Here is a 25489-nt window from a genome sequence, read left to right as displayed (position 1 = left end):
ATATACATAATCCTCCCAGAAAATGGAAAAAAGAATGAGACTCGGAGTTCCATTTGCCCACCTCTTTATACCTCTCTCTAGCCTATAATGAAAGCAAGCTGTGTGGTCTTCAGTGGAAATGAGAACAACTTTTTCCTCTTAGCAACATTTTGGATAAGCTGCTTCTGTTGTTGATGGTATCTTTGGGGGTGGGGTATGTTTATTCTTTTAAATGGAAGATGCTGGTATGAGAAACATCAGAATAATTTAAAGACCATAGGCCTTTCAACATTGATTTGGGAGAGGGACAGATAATTTCAGTCAATTAAACAAACATAAATACAGATGGTAACATTGGCACCAGAAGTAATGGCTCCTCCCCAGTTCCTTCCCCAGCAGGCCAAGGCTCCAACGTCTTGTTTCTTGTTGCTCCACTCTTTTCATTTCTCAGCATGTTCTAGGAGACCAGAGGGGAGGGAAGCAGCAGATGGGGCTCCCTAGATTCTTCAGCAGCCTGCCTCATTTCTGTCTCCTGCTCCCCTCCTCTCCTGCCTTTGAGTCTGGACTGCTCTCTGCCACAGCTTCTTCCTGCTCACTAAACCCTGTTCCCTCTTCAGCTTCTGACACCTCCTCCTCCAGGTCTGCTCCCTCTTCTCCCCCTGACCACTCACGGTCGTCCCACCACCATTCCCCTGGTACTGAGCCTTAATCCCTTGGAGGTTCCCCAGCTGGTGCCCTCCAACCACTTCTCTGCCTCCAGCCAGTCCATGACACTTGACCACATACAGTTAAACCTTGGTTTCCGAACTCAATCCGTTCCGGGAGTCCATTTGACTCCCAAAATGGTTCAAAAACCAAGGCACAGCTTCAGGAAGCTCCTGCAGCCACTCAGAAGCCTCAGAAGTCATGCCGGATGTTCGACTTCCAAAAAACATTTGCAAACCGAAGCAATTATTTATGGGTTTGCGGTGTTCAGGAGCGGATTTGTTCAGCATTTAAGCTGTTCGGGAACCAAGGTTCCATTGTATGTGCCAAGATCCAGCACATGGCCATTGCACAACACAAGGATTGCTCCAAGGGGTAGTCGGTGCCCCTCCCAAATACTTCCTGCTCATCCAGCACTATGCTAAGGTCCTATGTAGCATGGATGAAATTTTTGCACCCCGTATAATGCTCTTTACCACCCTACCAGGCACCCAAAACTAGATCATCTGGAGTGACTTTGATGCACCATCTGTCAACCCCAATGGGAATATGCAGTCCCATCTGTATCCAGAAGCTCAGACAGGGACAGTTCATAGCCCAGTGGCAGCACAAATGCTTTGTAGACAAATGGTCAATCTCCACTAGCATCTTCATGCAGGACTGGGAAAGACCCTAGGGGCTGGCAAAATTGGCCCTGCGCAGGGGCACAACAAGCGCCTATCAGATTATGGAGTGTATGGCGCATATATGTGTGACTTTGCACCACTGCTGTTGCAGCAAGATCAAACATGGGAGAAGCTGCCCGTCCTTCTCGCCCAGTGGTAAAGTGACATTTTCAGCAGAGTGGAGTGGGATGGGTGGGTTGCTGCTACAGCTCCTTGCCGAGGGCACAAGGGACTCTAGGTCTGAAATCCTGGAGAGCTGCTGTCAGTCAGTGTTGTCAGTAATGAACTGGATGGACCAATGGTTTTACTTGGTGGAAGACAGCTTCCTAAGTAACCCTCATATTCATCTATGTTATGTGATACTATGCAACACATTTGTACTGTGCTAGAATTGTTGTGAGATCATCTACCAATGTGACTTTTTCCTCCCAAGCAGAACCTGGAATTATGTATGTAACTCCTTAAGCTATCTTGAGGGGGTTTGCTCTGGTGCTTAATTCTTATGATGGGTCTAGTGGAGATTTAGGTTTAATGTGTTTCTTGGAGAGAGCACGATATTCTCCTTTTATTTCCCTACGGCTCTGTATGCTTTGAAGATAATTTAAGAATGAAACATGCTTTGGAATAAGCATTAGGATGAGAGCGGAGAAGGGTATTGGATTACCGACCCCATCTCCCTGCGAGGGCTAAATGTAGTCCTCAGAGAAAAGATACATCAGATCGTAAACCGATGCTATTTGGATGTTAGCCAAAGGTTAAGAATCCCCCCCCCCCCCGCCCAGCCTTTCTGGCATGACTATTAAAAGAAAATAATTGTCAATCATAACAGCAATACAAATGCATCCACTCTTGGAATCTAAGGAAGTGGGGAAAGGAAGATTAGGCTGGTAGTCAATGCAATTTTACTCAGAGTAGACCCATTGAAATGAATGTACATGACTAAATTGGGGTTATTAATTCCCCGCCTCATGGGTGGTCATGTGAAGTGGTCACTTTGTATAGATTTGCAAACACACTCACACAAATGTTGGTCTGCGGCAGTGTGCAAAAGAATCTGGGACTGTATACAGCCGCTATTTCATGCAATTGGTGTGCCATGAACTGAGAGGCACTGTGTGCTCAGATTTATAGGAGCCACTGAGCATCTGGTATATTGCATATGTGTGTGTTCATGTATGTGTGCGCCAGAAATGTCTTTTAAATTAGACCATGTGGAGAAGGCTATACCAGGGCAAATCTTGATGCCCATCATACTATTTTGCATTTCTTCTTCCTCAAATAATTGGAAGGCCCAGGGTTACTAGACAGAATGTTTCTATTATTAATTATTATTATTATTATTATTATTATTATTATTATTATTATGATGTTTGTATGGACTTACCAACCAACCTTATGCATATTTACTCTTGCCCACCCTATTCATACTTAGTAGAAGTAAGAATTACTAATTTCAGTTTAATTCCCAAGTAAACATGCATAGGGTGCACCCATAGGATATTTTTGTAATATCTTTTAGAGGCGTAGCCATGCTAGTCTGCTGCAGCTAAAACAAGGAGGAGACTCAAACTGTTTACCACAGTATATGCAATTTTTGTAAACCTTACTTAGCTGGAGAACTTGCCTGCAAAATTCAGAGTGGTGTGAATTTCAAAGGGCGGTTGTGCTGAAGTGTGCATACTATTCTGGAAACAGCAGGCTTGGTAGCTTTGCCTTTAAATGTGAACTGAATTGAAATTCTCCCCCATCCCTGGTCTGAAGGCATTGAGAATGAGGGCAGCTGCTTCCCCTCCCATCCAGTGGCTCTCCTGGTACTTTTGCCTGCCCTGTCACGGGGCAAAGGTAATGTCTGTCTTTCTCCAACAGGTGAAGGAGGAGCTTGGGTGAAAGGACCAATGGGGATAACAAGATGTCAGGGACAGACGCCGCCCAGCTTCTTGGTGTATTAGAGTTAAAGAGACAAAGCGTTACTCTGGACCAAGTCCTGGCAGCCCTATGTTAGTTAGTTAGTTAGTTATTTTCTGTACTGCCCTTTCTCCTGCCAACCTAGCAGTTCGAAAGCACATCAAAGTGCAAGTAGATAAATAGGTACTGCTCCGGTGGGAAGGTAAACGGTGTTTCCGTGTGCTGCTCTGGTTCGCCAGAAGCGGCTTAGTCATGCTGGCCACATGACCTGGCCAATAAAGCAAGATGAGCGCCGCAATCCCAGAGTCGGTCACAACTGGACCTAATGGTCAGGGGTCCCTTTACATTATACTGCCCTTTACCTGAGGATCACAGGGCGGTTTATAATATTAAAGCACAAAAATACATAATGTAGTTCTGAACCGTCCAGGGATCTTCAGATGAAAGACGGTATACACATTTAATAAATAATAATAGCAAAAACAATAAACCCGGCCCCACAGCTTAAAAGGCCATAGATTGTTTAATTAGCCGAACACCTGGGAGAAGATGAATGTGCAGGCCGTAGGTAGGCACTCAGAGAGCTAACACTCTCTGTGGCAAGGTTCTCCGGATCCAGTTGATCTCAGCCAGGAGCTCCCTGTGGAATTTAAAAATTGCAGCATCTTATTCCCACACGGATGCTGTTCCCTCCACCAAGGGTAATAATTTGCAGCCAGAAATGGCATGCCAGTTTCTAAGGGAGCCCGGTTGCTATGGAGAAGAGGGAGGATTCCCTGCGACTGGCAGAGATTCATGCAAGTCCTTTCCTGGGAAATTGCGTTCATCTTTAAAGCCTCACACAAAGGGTCGTTTGGTATCTTGGCTTCACTAGGAGGGTCTCGCTGAGTAGATTTGTGTTGTGTGAAGATGGTTGTCCTTTGATAAATATGGGAACGGCGAGCTAGTGGGTGGGAGTGATTGTTCTTGTTTTCAGTTCTGTTTTCCCTCCTCTAAAGCAATCTCCAACTTCCACTGATTCCACACTCAGCCCAGCAGACTCCTTTAGAAAACTGAAGGATAGCTCAGTCAATAGAGCACGATACTCTTAATCTCAGGGTCATCCGTTCAAACCCCACGTTGAGCGGAAAATTTTAGAAGAGCCTTGGGGTCCCTTCCAATTCTACAATTCTATGTCTATGTCTAAGAGCATTCCCGTTCATTACAAAATGCTTTCAGTGCCTCCGGACATTGGATAGGCTAGCACTTTCAGTTCCAGCAAAGTGTGCACAGATTTTTTAAAGCACATCCATCTATTACCTTGAAGGTTAGAGGTTCCTCTTGCCTTGAAACCACAGAATTAAAAAAAACGTAGAATTTGAAGGGATACCCAAGGGTAATCTAGTCCAACCACCTGCAATGCAGGAAACTCAACCAAAACATCCATGGTAGATGGCCATCCAACCTCTGCTTAAAAACCTCCAAGGAAGGAGAACCCACAACCTCCCGAGGGAGACCTGTCCCACCGCTGAACAGCTCTTACTGTCAGAAAGTCCCCCCCGATGTTTAGTAGGAATCTCCTTTCTTGTAACTTGAATCCATCGGTTGGTGTGGAAAAGCTAATCATGTGGCATACTACCCTCTCATCACATTGAAATCCAAAAGATGTTCTCCTGAGCATAAGCAATTAGGACAAAGCTGTAAAAGTGCTTGAAAGGTAGTAGTAGAATGAGAAGAGGTCTCAGGTCAGAGGCCATAAAATGTAATCCAGCTATGAAAACGTTGCTTCTTGCAAATGTATAACCAGCTACAGAGGTAAGGAGGCATGACCAGGCATTTGTTGGGGCCTCAGTGCAAGCAAAGCCCTCCCTGACCCTGCGGAATTGGTGGCTCTCATTTTATATGAAGCATCCACAAGTCTGGTGCCAGATGCAGGCATCATCATGCCAAGGCCCACACCTCTGCAGGAGGCCCCCGTTGACCCCTAGAGACTCCAGGCCTTGTTGCTCCATCCCACCCCTCAGCTGTACTGTCACTGCCATCTCTGGGTATCATGGTCTGGTTTACGGGCGGTCGAAGTCCCAACTGAGGACGTCGGGATTGGGGGCAAGATGGCAGGGTGGGAGCAGGAACGAGAGTCCAGAAGTCAGGGGTCCGAGGGTCAGGAAGCAGGGCGTCACAAAGTCAAGGGTCCAGGGATCAAGAAGCCAAATGCAGCAAGGCAGGAAACGAGTTGCTGCGGCAAAGAGCCGAAGGGAAATGCTGACCTTATATCCCTTGCCACCAGGTGCAGTGAGTTACCAAGTGGTCTCACCTGTGCAGCTGTGCCTTTCCTCTCCAGAAAAAACTTAGGAAGGCCCCAGTCCTGCAAAGCCCTATTGGTCACAGGGCCCGGCTCCTGCAAGCACTCCTGACACTGGGCATGCAGTTGGTAGGAGGAACAAGGGTGAGGCAATAGGGCAGCATTCTTCACAGGCCTTGCCCTCTTCCTCTGGACAGCTGTGTGAGTTGAGCCCACAAAGGGAAGGCAAGTGAAGGGGCACTGCCAGTGGGGACCACCGTGATGAAAAGAAGAAGTGGGTGCCACTGAGAGCATCTTGCTTAAAACCTGGAGGCAGAACTAGACAACCATAAAGGCAATGTGGAAGAACCCTTGGTTTTCATCTGTCTCAAAGGATCCACCGAGAATCCCCTCCCATGCTCTCAAATCCTGTGATTTTCAAAATATAAAATAAACTTATCCCCCTCCCCTTAACAATTCCTTTTTACTTTTTGTAGATGTTTTGCCAACTAGGACTGACCTGGTTCTTATTCTGATTGCAGAACTAGGCTTATTTGTTATTCCTTTATTCCTTTCTTTGTTGTTTCTAACTCCCGGTTTTCCTTTTTTGGCCGGACAGCAAGAAACAAATCGCAGCTCGTCCTAGAAAATGTTTGCAAAAGAGGGCAGGATCTTGCACAACTTCTCTGCTTCGTTGTTTAATCCTAAACTCTCTTGCTGGACTGGTCGTTCAGGAATTATTATTTTAAACCAAAGATGAATGGCTTGCCTTGCTAATCCTTACCCATTGTTCTTCTTCAAGAAACCTGCAAGAGAAAGTTTACTTACAGGCCTGATGGCTTACCCTCACCCCCACCTTGGTTCCATTGTTGCTGTGCACTTATCGCAAATGATTTTTGTGTTGTTCCTGGCATTAACATCATTACTCACATGATACAGGCATGAGTGCTTCCCTCAAGTGCTCTGCACCAAAGGAGTTTCAGAGCATTTCTCTATTTTGTGTGGGGCTATTGCAAATCTCATACTTCTTAGGATCTGGTGGAGTTACACGGTATTACTCAGAGCCTACAGCCAAAGAATTGTGCAGATGTGAAACTTAGTCCTACCGCCACCCACTGCTTCTCGACCTTTTCTCCTTCCTCTGGATTGTATGTCACAGTTTTGCAGTGACAGCAGGAACCACAACAGGCAAAATCCCCGTCAGAATCTCAAATCTAGATGGAGCAGCTCTCTGACCACTACCTCCTGAGTTTCCTCCATTGCCTGCTCATTTCCTTCCTCTCATAAAAAGCAGCTCCTTTTGATGCCCCAGGAGCTGTTTTCTCCTTGACTTCTCACTTATTCAGCTATGTGCCTTCCCTATACTTTATCTCCTCAGGTTCCTGCTTTACTTGAACCTCCTCTTTGTCCCACTTCCTTCAGACTCCATTTTGTTTTCAAACCAGTCTCCTCAGGAGGAAACCCCACATCCTCCCACTGAACTTAAGGACTGAGAACTTCCTTGAGAGTCATGGGCATAGCCAGACCGGGGCAGGGGGGCAGCTGTCATCCCCCCCCCCAGATCAAGTAAAATAATAGACATACTTAACTAACTGACCAATCACATCGGTTTTCTGCTCCCCAACAAAATTCCTGCCCCCCCCAACAAAATTCCTGCCCCCCCCCCAACAAAAGTCCTGGCTACGCCCATGTTGAGAGTCCACTCTCTCCTTTCGTGCCAGAGTTTTCTCTGCTCTGTACCTCAGCTTCCTTTTCCACCAATCTTTCCTTCCCATTTCTTTATTTTTGACCCATTTCTTTCCATTACCTAACCTGCGCCCTTGGCTTCAGGCACTTTGCCTCTGGGCAGCTCACTGTCCCTTAGCTAAATTGTGGAATGCCTTTACAGTCACTGGTCTACCCTGTAAATAATATTTGTGATTTTAATCCAATCCAAACTGGCAACTTTTCCTTACTTCACAGAAATCAGACTACAAACTGTAAACTGAGCAACTGAACGTTCCGAACCATTCCAACAACACAATATATAGATTTAGGACTACAGTGGTACCTTGGGTTACAGATGCTTCAGGTTACAGACTCTGCTAACCCAGAAATAGTAGTAATAATAATAATAATAATAATAATAATAATAATAATAATAATTGTATTTATATCCTGCCATCCCCAGCCGAAGCCGGGCTCAGGGCGGCTAACAACAATAAAATAGTACAAATGTACAGCACAAACAACACTCTAAAATCATTCATTATAAAATTAATTCAAATCAAGCCACTGGCAACCATTGGGCCAGCGCTCCGCGAAGATTGCCGAGGGAGGGAGTCAGGCTGTGCCCTGGTCAAAGGCCTGGTGGAACAGTTCTGTCTTGCAGGCCCTGCGGAAAGATGTCAAGTCCCGCAGGCCCTAGTCTCTTGTGACAGAGCGTTCCACCAGATCAGAGCCACAGCCGAAAAAGCCCTGGCTCTAGTTGAGGCCAGCCTAACTTCTCTGTGGCCTGGGACCTTCAAGATGTTTTTATTTGAAGACCGTAAGTTTCTCTGTGGGGCATACCAGGAGAGGCAGTCCCGTAGTACCTCGGGTTAAGAACTTTGCTTCAGGATGAGAACAGAAATTGTGCTCCAGCAGCGCGGAAGCAGCGGGAGGCCCCATTAGCTAAAGTGGTGCTTCAGGTTAAGAACACTTTCAGGTTAAGAATGGACCTCAAGAACGAATTAAGTTCTTAACCTGAGGTACCACTGTATATGGGAAAAAGAGAAATTAGCATAATCCTTCAGTATCAATCAGAGGTTTCCCTTTTGTATTTTGAGTAGCATTTTGTTTGCTACATGGTTGCAGTCAGGACTGTGTGAGCTAAAAATACCCCTAGGATTCTGCACCAAGGTGACTCAAATTCTGCAACCGGTGGAAATTATGCAAATTAAGTGTTTTGATACATTTGACTATTTTGCATAATTTGCAGCATGGTTACTCAAGAAGTATGTTCCATTAATTTCAGCGGAGATTCCTCCTAAAGAGGTATGCATAGGATTGCAACTCATGTCTGCTTTGGGGACGGGGAAAGAGGTTCCTGGTGCTGAACTCCAACCCCTGAAAAAATGCTCTGGCTTCAAACATCTCACAAGGAATTTCACAAGCTGTTTCCCGTGCACTGACTTTGCTGCCCAAACTGGGAGAAATACATTGTTTTTGTGTGTTCGTTGTTCTTTTAAAAAGCCAAGTTCTGTCACTGGATTCTGCACCCAATAACCAAATTGTGTGCATTTCTGTCCTCGTGCAAAATTGTAGCCTACAGCACAGAGCCTGCTTGCAGCAGCGCTGAAAAAATAGAGGGTGGGTGGTTCTCAGATGTTTAATATGAATGTAACACACCTGTTTATAGAAGGTGAGGAAGTGAAAACACTGCATCCTAATGAACAGCGGGAAACGAAGGCTAAACTATACAGGACTTTGGAGATCCATAATTGAATCTCCTGTGTCTTTCCATTTCTTTTAACAGCAGGCTGGGGGGACATGTTTCTAGGAGAAATATGGTCTATATAGAACCTCAGTGCTCAGAGAGAGTATGCCAGAGGGTAACAGTTTCTAGGAAGAGAGAATTGTTGGCTTTTGTGTTTAGTTTCTGGCTTCTTGCGGGCTTGAGCAAAAGGTTGCTGTGTAATATACAGAGTGATTGTGTAAGTAAGTGCACTCCCCCTGATACTGGAGTGTGGTCACTGTAGTACAGTGATTGTGGTTACTCTGATCACCACATGGGTGTCTGGAGGAAGTTCTCACTGATTAGACCATCGAATGCTTTTCTCGGCAAGCACACTATACAAATGGCAGATTGGGAAGATATCTAGGCACGTCCCGTGGGAGACACTTGAGGGCTTGCGGAATAAGCAGTCGATGAGTCCAAGGTTTCCATAACGAAATGTTAAAAATAAAGGATTTGTCAGAGCTGCGAGGAGCTCTAAAGTGAGGAGGAGTATGCAGTAAGTCTATAGGAATATCATAGTACATCTGTCAGTTGCTTTTCTGTGGAATATAACTAGGTATCTGCAGTGCCTGCAGAAGAGACTTGTAGGAAGTTATAGCCGGCAGTAGGTCTTTGTAGTGCACACAGTTGATGGGGGCCTAATGCAGGAATTGACAGGCAGGGCGGGGCAAAACTCTGTAAGACAACTGCTGTTGGGAGGTGGGTTGCCTTTTCATGGGATATTATGTGGGGCAGTGGATTTGGTTGTCTGCATATATTTATAAATAAATGCAGCTATTCCAGAATGCCAGTTAGATCCCGGGGACCGCCTTCCAAACGAAACCCAAACCAGGTAAGCGCTGCGTCCCTCGATTTTCTCACCGCTTGGGAGAAGGGCATGTTGGAACCTGACCATCTGGGATGTAACGAAGGTTCCCTTGCCTGGAAGCCTCTAAGCAGCCAGTGCGTTTGAGAGAAGATCACAGTTAAATCCTCTTTCCACCTGGTTTACAAAAAGGAAAAATATTCCGCTTAGGTGGAAGCAAGTTGCACTTTGATGTTCCACATCCCACAAAAGTGTGAATATTGCTGCTGCCTTATAGTCCAATTCTGTGCTCTGGAATCTATAATGACGAAGGGTAGTTGTGTGGGGGTGTTTCGCAGTGCTCTAATTAGAAGTCACCTTGATTCCATTGGAATTACATATAAATGTGTGTAGGATTGCAGCCCTGTACCCACACCATATATTTACAGAACATGACTTCCTCCCAGAGAATCCTGGCAAGTGAAGTTTGTCAAGGGCACTGGGAACTGTAGCTCTGTGAGGTTGAACTACAGCTCCCAGGAATCTTTGGGGGGAAGCTATGTGATTTAAGTGTACTGTGAGGGTGTGACTTAAGTGTGCACAGGATCACAACCTTACAAAGCAAACCAACCTCAAACCTCTTGTCATCTATGCAACATACCACTTGTCTGTTATTCCAAATAAAACAAAACACATCACCTCAATGGCATCGCAAGCTTCTCTGAGCCTGATCCTAAGCATGTGTACTCAGAAGTAAGCCCTGTTGATTTAAATGGGAATTACTACCAAATAAGGGGCTTATATTGCCAAGTGATCCTAAGAATGTTTGCTTGGAAGCGAGTCCCAGTAAGTGGAGACTCCTGCCAGGTAATTGTGCGTGGGATTATCCCTGTGCAACCAAACTCCTGTCCCTGTTTACTCAGGCTGATCTTACTCCCAAGCAACTATAATCTTATAGCTTCCCGCGGATTTAATATTTATTTACTCATATTTATTTTCAACACATATTTTCCTTTCCTTTTTGTTTGTTTGTTTACTCTGGAGTAAATAGTTCTTCTGGAGGGCACTGCAACGGAAGGTGAAAAACCCTAAGCTGCGGCGATATAACACCCATAGAGCCCCCAATCCTGCTCGGTGAGTCTACTCGGAGGTAAAGCCCCGCGAGCCTCCGCCTCCAGGGGCGCTAGAGAGCAACCACGCGAGGCCGGGAGCCGCGCAAGCTCAACGCGCGGTTATTGGCTGAGGGGGGGGAGAGGCGGGGAGAAGAACCCTTCCCACGTGACCCACCTCCAGAATGTTGGGTTCTTGCCCCAGAGCCGGCGCCGCGAGTCGATCCCTCGAGGCTGGGCAGCAGCAGCAGCAGCAACATAAGCGGCGGCGGCGGCGGCGCCTTCATTTGCAGCGTTCACGTGGGCGCGTGGTGATGTAATCCCTCCTCCTCCGCCCGCCCCGTCGTGGCGCTTGCAACGCCGCGGAGCCGCTCTCCGTTCTTTCTCGAGGTGGGGGCAAAAAGGCAACTTTTGTTTCTTGGGCCGGTTCGGCTCTCCGAGCCGGTGCGCGCGCCCGCCAGCCAGCCAGCCAGCTAGCCGGGCAGAGGGGAGCCTCCATGGGGTGAGTGCAGCGTGCGCGCCCGGCTCGAACTTTTCTCCTGCTCCTCCCCTCACGTCTCTGCTCCTTTGGGAAGCCGCCCTTCCCAGGCGAACCCCTCTTTCTCCCCCCGCTTCGAGGTTGCTTCGGTCTCCCCCCTCTCGCCTCCCCTCCTTGCGCCTTTTCTCCTTTTGTTGCGCGGAGCCCGGTCGCGGCAGCTCGGCTGGGGGGCACCAAGGAGGAGGGAGACGGGGGCGCTATGAATGGGAGCATTGTCTCGCCCTCCCTTCAGGAAAGGTTTGGGGTGGAAAGCGAGCGGGGTGCGTTTCAACGGGGAGGGGGGGTTCCCCATGGGTCTGCTTCAAGGGAATAAGAGAGAGTAACAGAGAGGATAAGCGGCACCTCTGGAGAAGGGTCCGGGAATGGGAAATACCGCGCGGGGGGCTCCCCTCAGCTCGTTTCCTTGCAGTTTGGGGTCCCTGAAGTTTAAACGGGCTTGTGGAGGATAGAGAAGCCGATTACACGCCCACGAAGTGATTGCTGGAAGGGCGGGGGTTGCTTTATAGGTGCTCCATCTCTCTCTCTTTTTCTCTCCTTATGATTCAAATCAGCTTTTGGTTTCTGTTGTATGGTAGACGGGAGGCCCTTTTTTTTTTCCTTTGAGAAAAGGGGGGGGAAAGTTCCTCCGGGGGGAAAAGATGGGAAATGACACCTTCTGTCCCAAGAAGGAAAAGAGAGCTTTTCTTTCTTTCTTTCTTTCTTTCTCTTTCTTTCTTTCTTTCTTTCTGTCTTTCCCCCACAAGCAGACAACACAAAGCTGTCCCCTCCAGTGCGTCTTCCTTCCAAAGACCGCCTCAGCGCAACCTTTAGGGGGAAGACCTCTTTGCTCCTCTCCCCCTCCATCCCATAAGTGCTCATTGCTGTGGTCTAGACCCACCAGGGCTTTGGAAAGTTGACAGCTCCGCAGCTTACATGTGAGTCATAATCACTGGGTAAGCTGAAAAGGCTAAAGAAATCAAAATCTTTGGGTTTCCCTCCTGCTGCCAAGGTATCCTCAAAGCAGGATTTTATTTAATTTTTTTTTGAGAGTGGAAGAAAAGATCCCATTGGAGGGATATGCTCAGGGTAAGCTGGTGGATTTTTCACACCTCCTAAGGGGATTTATCTTTTTCAAGGTACTTATGCTTAAATTTCTAATGTGGTGAGCTTGTTTGTGGTGGGTTTTTTTTAAAAAAGGGAGATTTTACCCATGTTTACCAGTTCCACACTGATGAGTTGTGAGCACAATTTACTGGATAATAAAAAGGTTCGACATATGAAATGAAGGGAACCATTAACATCGATGAAAATCTACCCTTGTACTCTAGCTCACAACGTGCTGTGGGCTGTGCCAGTAAGGTGTGAGAATCTATTTCCAGCTTTACTTGCCTGGTGGGAAATGTTAAAAAATGCTATTCTTGGATATAGAAGTACAAAAGTAGTTTTTTCTCTTTCAGGGTTGTATTTATAAACTGGCAACACCTGCAACTTTTGATTGCAGGGTGGCTTTTCCCTAGTTAGTGGTAGCTAAACTGCAATCTTTCAGATGTTGAGAATCATAGAATTGTTGAGTTGGAAGGGGCCAAGAGGGTCATCTAGTCCAGTCCCCCTGCACTGCCCAAGGTGGGGCTCAAACCCATCAACCTGAGATTAAGATTCTTGTGCTCTACCGACTGAGCTATTGGACACCAACTCTACTGTCCTTGGCCTTTGGTCAAGCTGGTTAGGGCTGATGAGAGTTGGAATCCACCAACATATGGAGGGCCACAGGTTCCCCTTTCCTGCAACAGGTTACATATGAAGTTGTTGGACTACTGGTCTTATTAGCCAAGTACTGGTAGCGGCTCTCAAAGATTTCAGAAGAGACATTCCCAACTTTACCTAGAGATGCCAAGGATTCAACCTGTGACCTTTTGCATGCAAAACAGATGCTCTGCCCCTGAGTTATGGCCCTTCCTGTGCATTAAAGGTAAAGGGACCCCTGACCATTAGGTCCCGTCGTAGCCGACTCTGGGGTTGTGGCGCTCATCTCGCTTTACTGGCCAAGGAAACCGGCATACAGCTTCCGGGTCATGTGGCCAGCATGACTAAGCCGCTTCTGGTGAACCAGAGCAGCGCACGGAAACACCGTTTACCTTCCCACCGGAGTGGTACCTATTTATCTACTTGCACTTTGACGTGCTTTCGAACTGCTAGGTGGGTAGGAGCAGGGACCGAGCAACGGGAGCTCAACCCGTCGTGCGGATTCGAACCGCCAACCTTCTGATTGGCAAGTCCCACGCTCTGTGGTTTAACCCACAGTGCCACCCGTGTCCCTCCTGTGCATTAGAATAGATTTATTTCAAAGGTGGCATCACTTGATCAAGATTTGAGTGTCACCAGTGAAAGTTTGGGGGGATTTGTTGCAGGTTGTAACCCAAATTAACCATTGCATTGTGGGCTGTTATGATTGGAGAGGTAGGAGTCTCATTTTACACATTGTGTTAAGTAACCTGGATTTGCACCCAGTAGGGTGAGGCCAATTGCACTCAGACATTATAACACAGATATTTTCAGAAACCTTTTTATCACTTTCCCGCACTGTATTTTTCCAAGTGTACACCTAAGCATGTAATGTAAAAAGGCCCATTAAGTAATTCCATGTGGAACTTTTCCTGTAGATGTTGAATCCAAAGGTTACTGTGGTGTATGAGAACTTCATTATCTGAGTCTAGCTGTACAATTTGTATTGTTTGTTAAATAAAAACTTAGGTTATGCTTACATATGAAGGCAGCAAGCACTACCTTCTTCCATTACTTTAAAATGAGCGTGCTTGGGTAGCTATATTCCCTATAAGTATGACAGCACCATGTAAATGCCTCCGTCAGAAGGTGCAGGAGAAAGCACTTGCTGCCTTCTGGCTGTTAGAAGCCATTGAAAGTGCATATAAGATTTTGCACAGACAGCCAGATTCTTGATGATTTGTGGAATACAAAGGAACAAGGACGCTTGATTGGATGGCTTTCAACCATCCTTTCACCTTGCACTTTGGTGCTGAGCCAGATATTGTACTTCATGGTTGGCAAATGTAGCACTTTAAAATGACAGTGAGGCTAAAAGGGAGTAGTACATTTGCAAGAATATTGTGAATGGAGCAAGGCTTCTAATAGCTATCATTGATCTTGGAATAACCATATGCCAGACAAAATAGGTCCTTGTAACTTCTGATGTGTGTGTAAAGTTTATTTCTGGTAGGGAGAAACTGTTGCATTTCATCCACATTTCCTCTCCCCTTCCATATTGGTGCTCAGGCCACTGCTTATTATTGAAATACTTTTCTAATTGGATACATTTAAAAAAGCAAACTTCAATGGAGTACTAGTGCAAACTGTTGCTAAATGCAGTGTACTGATCTACTGACGTACGTGCTATTAAGATACACAACTTTGAACAGGGGTGGGGACATCTTTTCACTTTGAGGGCTCACCACTGTCACTCAGGACAGCGGACCAGGCATACACCTCTCTCTTTGCTCCATCCAAACAAACAAGAGGTGTTAGAAGATTCAAGAAGAAGAAGAAGAAGAGTTTGGATTTGATATCCCGCCTTTCACTCCCTTTAAGGAGTCTCAAAGCGGCTAACATTCTCCTTTCCCTTCCTCCCCCACAACAAATACTCTGTGAGGTGAGTGGGGCTGAGAGACTTCAAAGAAGTGTGACTGGCCCAAGGTCACCCAGCAGCTGCATGTGGAGGAGCGGAGACGCGAACCCGGTTCCCCAGATTACGAGTCTACTGCTCTTAACCACTACACCACACTGGCTCTCCAAAGAACGTTTTTTAACTCTGCAAAAACACCTGGAGTGCCCAGTGGGGCCAGTGAGTGTGGTGACCTGGGGAGAGGGCTGCATATGACCTCTGGACCTGAACTTCCCCAGCCCTCTTTTAGAATAATGTAAAAAGACGGATAGTAAAGATGCAGCCTGCTAAGTAGTGAGTCCTCCGTTCTGGGACTGCTCCCAAACAATCACTGACAAAGCTATCAGTTGCTAGGAAAGAGACGCAGGGGTTTCATGCACTAGAGAGGGTTAAAATAGCAGGATCCCCTGCCTTGGAAATGTTAATTTGGTTCTGGTACATCATCCTTCAGGCATACTCATGATTCAAGGTGAAACCTGTGGTTCATTATGATAGCTAATTGGCTCCATGAAAGCTGTGTGAGGCGGGGGCTGTGGCATTTGAATGATACAGATGATTTGATTTGCTCAGCTTGAGCCTATACATTGGGGGCCTGTGGGCTAGATGTGGCCCCTTGACTCCTGCTTCAGTTAGGTTTGCAGAAATGCCTCCTATTTATTGCTAATTTTCAGCCTTTCTTCCCCTTGGCAAGCTGGGTTGCAATACTCAGTGATGGCTCTTAAGTGCCTGTGTCCAAGCTGTGTACTTGGGTGAGAATTGTGGTCTTCAAGAGGGATGGAGAGAGGCAGGAACTCCCAACTCCCATCAGACCTGGCTGGCATAGCTGATGGCCAGGAAGGATGGAGTTCATCCAGCAACATCTGCAGGACCACAGGTTCCCCATCTCTGGACTGAAGGATACTTAAAAAGGGGGGGGGGGGAGTAGTCTTGTTTTCTACTACCCCAGAAGACAGAACTAACTCTAATGAGCTTAGCAGGCAGGAGAGCCGATTTCAGAGGTTTCCAGGGAGTCTGGACAGTTATTATTTATAATAATATCATTTCTATACAACTTTATACTTTAAAAAATCTCAAAGTAGTTTGCAACCCATTAAAACATCAAATAAAACAAATGCAAGCTTCAAAGAAAAATATTTCAGATCCTTCTTGAAGTGACATATTGTGCCCCCATATTTATCTACCTACTTACCGTATTTTTCGCTCCATAAGGCGCACCTGACCATAAGGCACACCTAGTTTTTAGAGGGGGAATTCAAGAAAAAAAAATTATTTGAAGGGAGTGCTGAGCAGAGCTTGTATACATCCCAGGCTCTGCTCAGTGCTCCCTTTCATGAGCCACGTGGAGTGTGTGTGTGTGGCGCTTGCAGGCTTTTCCCCGAGGAGGGAGAAGGGCAGCCTGTCACTGACGGGCTGCCCTTCTCCCTCCTCGAGGAAAAGCCCCCAAGAGCTTGTCGGGGCTGGTGAGGGAAGCCCGGGTTCCTCCCACCAGCCCCAGGGACCACACATTCGCTCCATAAGACGCACAGACATTTCCCCTTAGTTTTTAAGAGGACAAAAGTGCGTCTTGTGGAGCAAAAAATACGGTAATTTATAGAGCTGCCCCATAGCAGAAGTGCTCTAGGGAGCTGGTGTGGTGGTTAGAGTGTTGAACTAGGACCTGGGATATCAGGGTTTGAATCCCCACTCAGTCATGAAGCTCACTGGGTGACCTTGGGCCAGTCACAGCCTCTTAACCTAGCTAACAGGGTGGTTGTGGGGATTAAGTGAGGAGGGGGGTGGACCAAAGGGTGGGATATAAATGCAATTCTGCTTACCTGTTCAAGATGGGTGGAGGGACCAGCCAGATGGCAAAGTCAACCACCAGCCTGGCATCTAGAGATCTCCATGTGGTCACAATTGGACCCACGCCAGTGGCAAAACACTCCTGGCGCCTGGGGGATTTTGAGCATTGTCTGAAATAACAAACCCAAATAAAGTAGATAATCATTTAATAGTACAAAGTGGATAGCAAATGGCTGAGAAAAAGCAGCAAGGTCTACCTTCCTCCCTTAGGTATTGTGCATTCTTAAGGTGAAAATGAGCAATGGCTGACTATAAAGTATACTTTATAGGTTTTGGTCAAATGTTTCTTCTTTAGTTTGACTGGAGGGTGGCTGTGTGATGGATTGGACAAGGCTGGATATTCAGGTTGTCAGTAGAGTAATCTCAAGCAGCGCAAGAGTGAGCCTGTGGCAAATTGATGGAGCAGCCCAGACTGTCAGCAGAACTTATATCTGAAGATAAAAACTGGGTTAGTGGCTCAGAAAAAGAGTTAACGTTTTATGAAGCTAAAGGAGAAGCTGTGCTGGAGGGGAAGGCAGATCTCTGGAAGAATTCTTACTCTGACCTTTTGCAAGGGGGGATAGTTGGCTTTTCCTTGTGTTAACTGAGTGAGTTGACTCTGTCTTTGGAAAAAAGTCCCCCCCCCCATCGGTGACACAGAAAATTGATGCAGGTGGTGTGCCACTCTCTCCACTAAGTTCAGGAAGCAAATGAGCACTCATTGTTGAATGCATTGTCTAGATTTGGAATTTCAAATGTATTATCATAGTACTTCCAAAAGGTGCTTTTCATAAACCAGCCAGCATGATAAACCTGCTTGTGAAGGGAATTAGAAGAGGACCAAGATCCTACCTGCCCCTTGAGATGGGTCTTGCAGTGCCTGCAAAGGGCTTGCATCATGTGTCTGGCAGCCCCATTTCAAAATGGATGTGTGGATCTTCCCTGAAGGAACTAACATCGTCACCTCTGGACCTGCTGTCTGGAGCTGATGGGAATTGTAATCCAGCAGTTCCTGTAGGAATATATGAAAGCTGCCTTAGACCAGATCAAACCACAGTGTTACCTAGCTTAGCATTGTCTGATTTGTGAATATCAGTGTCTCTCCAGTAGATCTGGAGGGCTATGGTTTCCCCACCTATGGGAGCCAGTTGTGAAGATCCTTTGTTTTATGCTAGTTTGAATTAATAGGAAATTTGAGCAAATTCATCTCTGTAGCTAGAATACAGTATGAGCCCTGTTGTACACAGTGTACATACAGTGTCCCATCAGTCCAAGGATTTCTGCTTGTGCAGTAAAACTCTCCCATGTCCCTTAAATCTGTTCTGGGCCCCCAACCCTCTGGAGCAGATTTGGTGAGGGCATGGGGTGCCGGAGCGGTGAGGAGAGGGGAGGGAATGTTATGTTGCGCAAGCGGTGTGCTGACTGAATGTACAGTGGTGCCCCGCAAGACGAATGCCTCGCAAGACGGAAAACCCGCAAGACGAAAGGGTTTTCCGTTTTCAGAGGCGTGTCGCAAGACGAATTTCCCTATGGGCTTGCTTCGCAAGACGAAAATTGACGAAAATTTTTGAGTTTTTTCCCCGCTCCAAAACCCCTTTTTCTGAAGCGCTAAGCTGCTAAAAGCATTTTAGCAGCTAAACCGCCAATCTCTTAAGCCTTTAATAGGCGTTAATAGCCCTTAAACTGCCAATAGCGCTAATAGTGCTAATCCGCTAATGGGCTTGATTCGCAAGATGAAAAAACCGCAAGACGAAAAGACTCGCGGAACGGATTCTTTTCGTCTTGCGAGGCACCACTGTATTAGTTGTCTCCCATCCATTGTACAAAGGAGTGTGCTCAAGCCACCTGAAGCTGTCACCACAGAACACTTCTAAAATGATTACAGTCGATCCCATCAACTGTTTGGCAGGGAAGAAGCACCCCTTCTCCTTCTCTGCAGTGATGATGTGCTTGTGTCACTACCTGCCACACTAGAGGGTACAGTTGTACATGCAGTATTCATTCCCACCCAGTTGGAGATACATATGGAAATTTGTGAAAGTGCTTTCCTAAACAGAATAGGAGCAACTGCTGTGTGCTGTAACCTCTGTGGACACACTACTTTTGTTCCTGGGCATTTGGTTAGGTGTATCTTTTAAACATTGCTCCACTTCACCCCATCCTATACCCAGTATCTACCTGGCTTAATGAGGCTTCACTATAGTTCATTTTAGGGTTGCTTCTTTGCGAAGGCTTCTGTTAACAACCATCATAGGACATTGATCTGCTAAGGCAGAGCTTTCCTAACTGTGTGTCATGACACGTTAGTGTTGGCTGCAGTGTGTAGGTGTGTCGCGTGAATGTTCAGCACACTCCTTCCAGGATTGGAAAGCAGTTAGTTTAACCTCTGGTTTGCTAGTTAAACTGAATTACTGTGTTGTGAAATGATGTAGAACTAAATTACTGTGTCACGAAATGATGCATGTCTAAAATGTGTGTCACCAACATGAAAAGTTTGGAAAGCTCTGCGCTAAGGGTTGCTTCAAACTCTTGTACATTTCTTGTCTACTGGACTTTTCTTTGAAGAAAAAGCATGACAGTCATGTGCTTGTTGGTTTTGCATACAAATCTGTTCCACTGCAGAATGGAGTTTATGCTTTTTCCTAGAGGGAAGTGTATTCCATGCTTTTTTCTTTTTAAAGCGCATTGTGTTTTAGTTGCCTGTGGTAGGAGAAGTTAGTGCGGTTTTGGTGCATTTTTAAAAACTGAAGCAAACAACAAAACTGTTGTTTTGATTTTGATGTGGGAGGGTCAATGGATTTCTGTACATAATACTGCATTTACTCCTTTCCTCTGAAGTTGCATGTGTTTTATTAAATTGACCAAAGTGTAATGATGTTGGTGTTGACCTTCTTTTCAGCCTGCAGAAGTACCTCTTGATTAATTGCTGTAGCTATTTCTGTGTTTTGTAGTTCTTTGAACATTCAGGATTATTTCATTTTCTTTGGCAAGTGTGGATTTGCCCTGGTCCTGCAAGGCTTAATACACTGATCTGATCTCTCTCTCTTAATACTGGCAGAATTGAATTCTTTAGGAGCATATCTCACTAATGCATACACAGAGAGCTGTCCATTATTGTCTGTCTTCTGGCGCTGGAAGATCATGGGAATAATGAAGCACACATTCTAACCTTGACTGTTTTTGTTGTCTCTGCCTTAGGAGGATAACAGGAAAATGTCCAGGTCATATCTGTATTCTTGAGCTTGGGAATCCAACCCTCTTCTATTTGACTAGCAAAATCTGCAGTTTATGACTAGCAGCTCACATGCAGTGTAAGGGCTTTTTGTGGGGCTACTTTCCACCCTTAGGAATGAATGGAAACCATTCATTTACAGTGGTGCCTCGCAAGACGAGTTTTTTCGTCTTGCGAAGCACGGTTTCCCATAGGAAATGCATTGACGGTTTCCCATAGGAATGCATTGAAAAAGGCGCAAGATGTTTTCGTCTTGCGGAGCAAGCCCATAGGGAAATTCGTCTTGCGAAGCAACCAAAAAACAAAAAACTCTTTTGTCTTGCGAGTTTTTCGTCTTGCGAGGCATTCGTCTTGCGAGGTACCACTGTCTATGGGAGGCAGGAAAGTGATGCCCTTGGGGAAGACCACAGGAGGAAGGGCTAATCCTGTTCCTAGTGATCTTGAGCTATGAAAAGCAAGGTAGCTCTTGGTGCTGCATGCTGGGTTCAGTTTCTTGGCCATGCCAGAGCAGTAGGAGCCAAAGGCAGCCAGTGCAGAGTCAGTTTTTCTTTCAAGAGGGAAAAGTACTAGAGACTTACGAATCATGGAACTGTAGAGTTGGGAGGGACTCCAAGGGTCATCTTAATTCCAATTCCCTGCAGTGCAGAAATCTCAATCTGCAGTCCCCCATCCAATTTGAAACCATACTGGATCCCGCTTAGCTTTACCACAGCAATACAGGTGACTCTTGCAGTACGTTTCCGAGTACAATTCAAAGTGTTGGTGTTGACCTTTAAAGCCCTAAACTGCCTCGGCCCAGTATACCTGAAGGAACGTCTCCACCCCCGTCGTTCTGCCCAGACACTGAGGTCCAGCGCTGAGGGCCTTCTGGCGGTTCCCTCACTGCGAGAAGCTAAGCTACAGGGAACCAGGCAGAGGGCCTTCTCGGTAGTGGTGCCCTCCCTGTGGAACGCCCTCCCATCAGATGTCAAAGAGATAAACAACTACCTGACATTTATAGGACATCTGAAGGCAGCCCTGTTCAGGGAAGTTTTTAATGTGTGACATTTTAATGTATTTTTAATCTTTGCTGGAAGCCGCCCAGAGTGGCCCAGGAGGCCCAGCAGATGGGAGGGTTACAAATAATAAATTACTGTTACTACTACTATTTATCTATCCACAGCAGGGGTAGGGAATGTTTTTCAGCCTGAAGGCTGCTTTCCCTCCTGGATAACGTTTCAGGGGCTGCATTCTACTGATGGATGTGGCCAGGGGCAAATGTAGGTGCGGAAAGTATGTGACACTTTCATTTTGGTTACATTCCAGTCAGGGAAAAGGCAGAGGTACCAACATCATAGACATATCTCCGTCCTCCTTCCATGCAGGCAAGCAGGAGGCATTATTGCAGCACACTTTTCGGGCATGTACTCAAGGAGGGCACAGAGGGAGAGCCAGTGAGGGGTGTGGACTTGGGAGAGTCTTGGGGTAGTGGTGGATAGACAGTCCTGGAGAGCAACATTTGCTCCCTATTTACAAATCCACAATTTGGTCAAGCCACATTAGTCTTCAAAGCAGCACGTCTTCCTCCCCAAAGCATCAAGACACTCTTGAAACATTTCAGGGCTGCTTTATTTTATTTTATTTTTCATTTGCCCCAAGGAGAAAGTCTGTGGTGGTTGTGGGGACCACCCCCATTTTGTATCCAGATCTCCCTGGTTCTAGCCGCTGTACCACATTGACTTCCTGCAAGTAGCTCCAAAACGCTCTCCAGAGCTTTCTGCATCAGGTGCTTTGCTTTCCCTGCGTGGGTTGGAGTTTGATAGAAATGGCACGGGGGGGGGGGGCAAAGTTAGCGCTTGCCCTTGCAAGCCCCCTTTGCATGCCGAACACTTAACATGAACACCAGAAAAGGGCTCGTGGTTTCTCCCTCTTGGTCTTATCACTTTGCATATTCAGCAACAGGACATCCCAAGTGTAGAGGAAATCCAGTTATGTACAGTACATGCATGTGTAAACCATTCCTGAGAATTCAGCATGCATCCAGTCTCCAGTCTTTTACCCCCCCCCCCACCCTCACTCCCAGCTTTCATATTTTTAAGTTTCTTTCTCCTTTTAGAGGCTCCTTTAAAGAAGCAGCAGCACAAGAAGTTTACTGGGTTTTTAGTTTCACTGAATTATCCTTGTTAGCTTTGCTGTTCATGAATAAGGGGTTTCTTTGCCAAGTGGCACTTGACTGGTACTGGTGTGTTTAACTTAATGTGGCGTTTTATTTTTGATGGAGGAACGGGAATAACCTCTCAGCAAAGGCATTTGCAAGGTTGCACAATGCACTCCTTTATTCTTTTGGCATGGAGGTTTACACTTAAATGCAACTTCCGTGGTGTGTGTGTGTTTGGGTGTGTGTGTATTTCTGACTCTGCAATGACGCTGTCTTTCCGGCAGTGTAACTACTTAAGGATGACTCAGCAGACTTGGGCATACCTTAGTTTCTGAAGACCTGCACAGGTGTTTCTTATGCTACATGTTTTGGATCAGGGCTGGGGGACCTGGAGGCCCCGCTCCTCCCTGCACCCCATGCTGTTGCCTGGCTGTAATGTGTCCTGTTCAGCAATAATGCCTCTTGCTTTCCTGGATAGAGAGAGATGTGTGTGAATAAACCTCTGAATTTTGTATGGCTGGAATGTACCCCACTGTACAAAAGTAAGAGTGGCACCTGTTGCTTTCGCCACAGCCATCACTGGTTTGCAGCCCTGGGAAGAGTCACATTTTAACTGTTGGTGTGAACACCTGTGTCATGCACATCAAAGAGCTTAGGTTGGCCTCAGTTCTCCAGTCAATCATTGGGGGCTGTTTGTCCCCTTATTAGGCAGTAATTCTTTTTATTTTAATGGGCAACAACTCATGTCTTTTTTCCATTCTCACCCCCTTCCCCACATCTAAGTTCACAGTGGTTCCTTGGTATCCGTTGTATAAAATTCAATCCGCAACTGAAATTGGCAAGTTGTGCAAACATTGGAGATTGCTGTTTCTGACCACTCGTATGGCGTCAGTGAATGGCAAGATAATCTTGTGTGGTGTCACAGTACTGCACAACATTTCTGTGGCTCCCACTGCAGTGGGATTCTTGCTTTGGAGGGATTGGGCTTCCAAGCCAGTGGTTCCCAAACATTCCTCCTCTTCCATGGACCTCTTGGAACTTGTTGAGGATCTTAGTGGACCACCTAGTAGTAGTAGTAGTAGTAGTAATAATAATAATAATAATAATAATAATAATAATTGTATCCTGCCCATCTGGCTGGGTCTCCCTAGCCACTCTGGGCGGCTTCCAGCAAAGATTAAAAATACATTAAAATGTCACACATTAAAAACTTCCCTGAACAGAGCTGCCTTCAGATGTCCTCTAAATGTCAGGTAGTTGTTTATCTCTTTGACATCTGATGGGAGGGCGTTCCACAGGGCAGGCGCCACTACCAAGAAGGCCCTGTACCTGGTTCCCTGTAGCTTAGCTTCTCGCAGTGAGGGAACCGCCAGAAGGCCCTTGGCGCTGGACCTCAGTGTCTGGGCAGAACAACGGGGGTGGAGACGCTCCTTCAGGTATACTTAGTTATTTTTCTGCCTGTTATAGCAATTGAAATTCCACAGAATTCAAATTGTAATAAGAACTAAAAGAAGTAACAAAAAATACAATTCAGAATCGATATGACTATTCAGTGTAATGGATACGCATATCCCAACTTGAACCACAGATCCACAGACACATAGCAGACTACCTGACTGAAGCTTATGGAGCACTGGCGGTTCACAGTTTGGGAAACCTCTCTTCCTTTCAGTTTTCAGAAGTGCTTTCCTTGCAATCTAAGGATCAGGGCTGCAAGTGCCTGGGGAACGGATTGCAAAGGTGTTCTTGGTGCTCTTCTGTACTTACTATGCCCACCAGTGCTGCTTAATAGGGGGATTTCACAGATATTTATGAGACAGCATCTTCTGTTCAGAATCTACCCATATGCTGCAGTTTAAAGAGTGTGTTGTTGATGCCTGCTGCATGTATATGGAACGTATAATGGAACTTATTTTCCTCTCTCCTTTTTGTTTAGGTGTTGAAGACGCATAAGGTTTAGAACTTTGAATGGAATAAGCATGAAGAGCTTGAAAGCAAAGTTTAGGAAGAGCGATGTAAGTATTCGGCAGCTCACTGTGGCTGACTCATATTAGTTTGTCTGTATTGTGGAAGCATTCCTTCAGTCCCACCTTGATAAAGCCGTTAAGTTAATGAACCTCCAGGGCGGAAATGGTAATGCTTGTGAAATGTAGCAGGAGAGAACCGTAGGACTCAGAATTGTTTCTGTTCTTGCGTGGTGTTTACTGAGTCACTTTCACATAATATGTACATAATGTTATTTGTATGCTGCCTTTCCGCAGTTCTGATGATGCTCAAGGCAGCTTGCCCCATGGAAAATATGGAGGAAATACATAACAAAAGCAGTCATAAACAACAAATGAAACGTTAAAAATACATACTTGTACTCTGTCATGCACCCATGCACACTGATGACACCACAGAAATAAATACACACACTGCAGGTTTTGAATAAATGTTTCTGTATTGACATTCAGTCATATTTTAGGATAGTTTATAATAACAGTAGCAGCAACCTATTAATATCAGTGTGTGTGTGTGTGTGTGTGTATATATAATATCTTTGGTTGGTTCAGCTTTTCCTTCCAATTCTTGACTTTAATGATTAGAGAATCTCAGGTTGAGACTAGGGAAAGGCCATTTCATACGCAAGTCTTTTTCAGATGTACACTTGACAGGGACCTCTTGCAGACAATTATTGCTTGTTGATGGGTGAATCTATATGAAGCTTGCATTTGCCACATTCTCCTTTGGATGAAACGATGTCTAAACGATGTTAAGCCAGTATTGCATAAACCATTTGGGGGATTAATTGCACCCTGCTAGGATAGTTTCTGTGCAATGGTGTTTGGTTGCTATATGTGTGTTTCATCCTTTCAGGGAATGTAACCTGGGATGGAATTAAGGAAGGGACAAAATGTGTTCTATGTGTAAAGGATGGGATAGAAGTGACATGATGGGAGGATTTGTGGCTTTTCTTTTCTTTTTTTTTCAAATGGATAAGAAGATTGAAGCTGATTTTCCCTGGCATTATTCTGCTCGCTCTAGTATTTCTCAGTGGCTTTTACCTGCTCAGCAAAATTTTAAGATTAAGCCTATCCTTTACTTAACTGGTTTGACGTCATTCCAGAAAAGAGAAAAGTAGTATGATGTAGGCTTCATTCAAAGAGCTTTTTGATTTACTGGAGTGCTATCTAATTAAACAGGTCTCAACAGCAAGTCGAAACTCTTATCTGTGTGTG

At 45.8% G+C, this 25489-nt stretch overlaps 1 protein-coding gene and 1 long non-coding RNA gene across 6 annotated transcripts in view; one reads left to right on the top strand and one right to left on the bottom strand.

Annotated features, from left to right (window-relative positions):
- The window catches only part of LOC310659613, a 30154-nt gene extending 18975 nt beyond the window's left edge, over positions 1–11179 (bottom strand). Inside the window, exon 1 of the long non-coding RNA XR_014502864.1 lies at positions 11064–11179. This is a non-coding gene — a long non-coding RNA (uncharacterized lncRNA). The remainder of the gene's footprint in view (positions 1–11063) is intronic.
- The window catches only part of RAI14 (retinoic acid induced 14), a 96739-nt gene continuing 82330 nt past the window's right edge, over positions 11081–25489 (top strand). For 2 of the 5 annotated variants that reach the window (XM_083402747.1, XM_083402744.1), the window contains exons 1-2: positions 11095–11275; positions 24205–24283. In XM_083402747.1, the coding sequence (XP_083258873.1) occupies positions 24248–24283 (36 nt within the window). In that variant the 5' untranslated portion in view covers positions 11095–11275; positions 24205–24247. Of the gene's footprint in view, positions 11388–12226; positions 12338–24204; positions 24284–25489 lie in introns of those variants that run through there. The other 3 variants (XM_083402746.1, XM_083402743.1, XM_083402745.1) reach the window with 3 other exon arrangements.

This window comes from Podarcis tiliguerta (genome assembly GCF_965153285.1).
Source record: "Podarcis tiliguerta genome assembly, chromosome: 11".
Lineage (NCBI taxonomy): Eukaryota > Metazoa > Chordata > Lepidosauria > Squamata > Lacertidae > Podarcis > Podarcis tiliguerta.
This window is presented reverse-complemented; position numbering and strand designations above follow the sequence as displayed.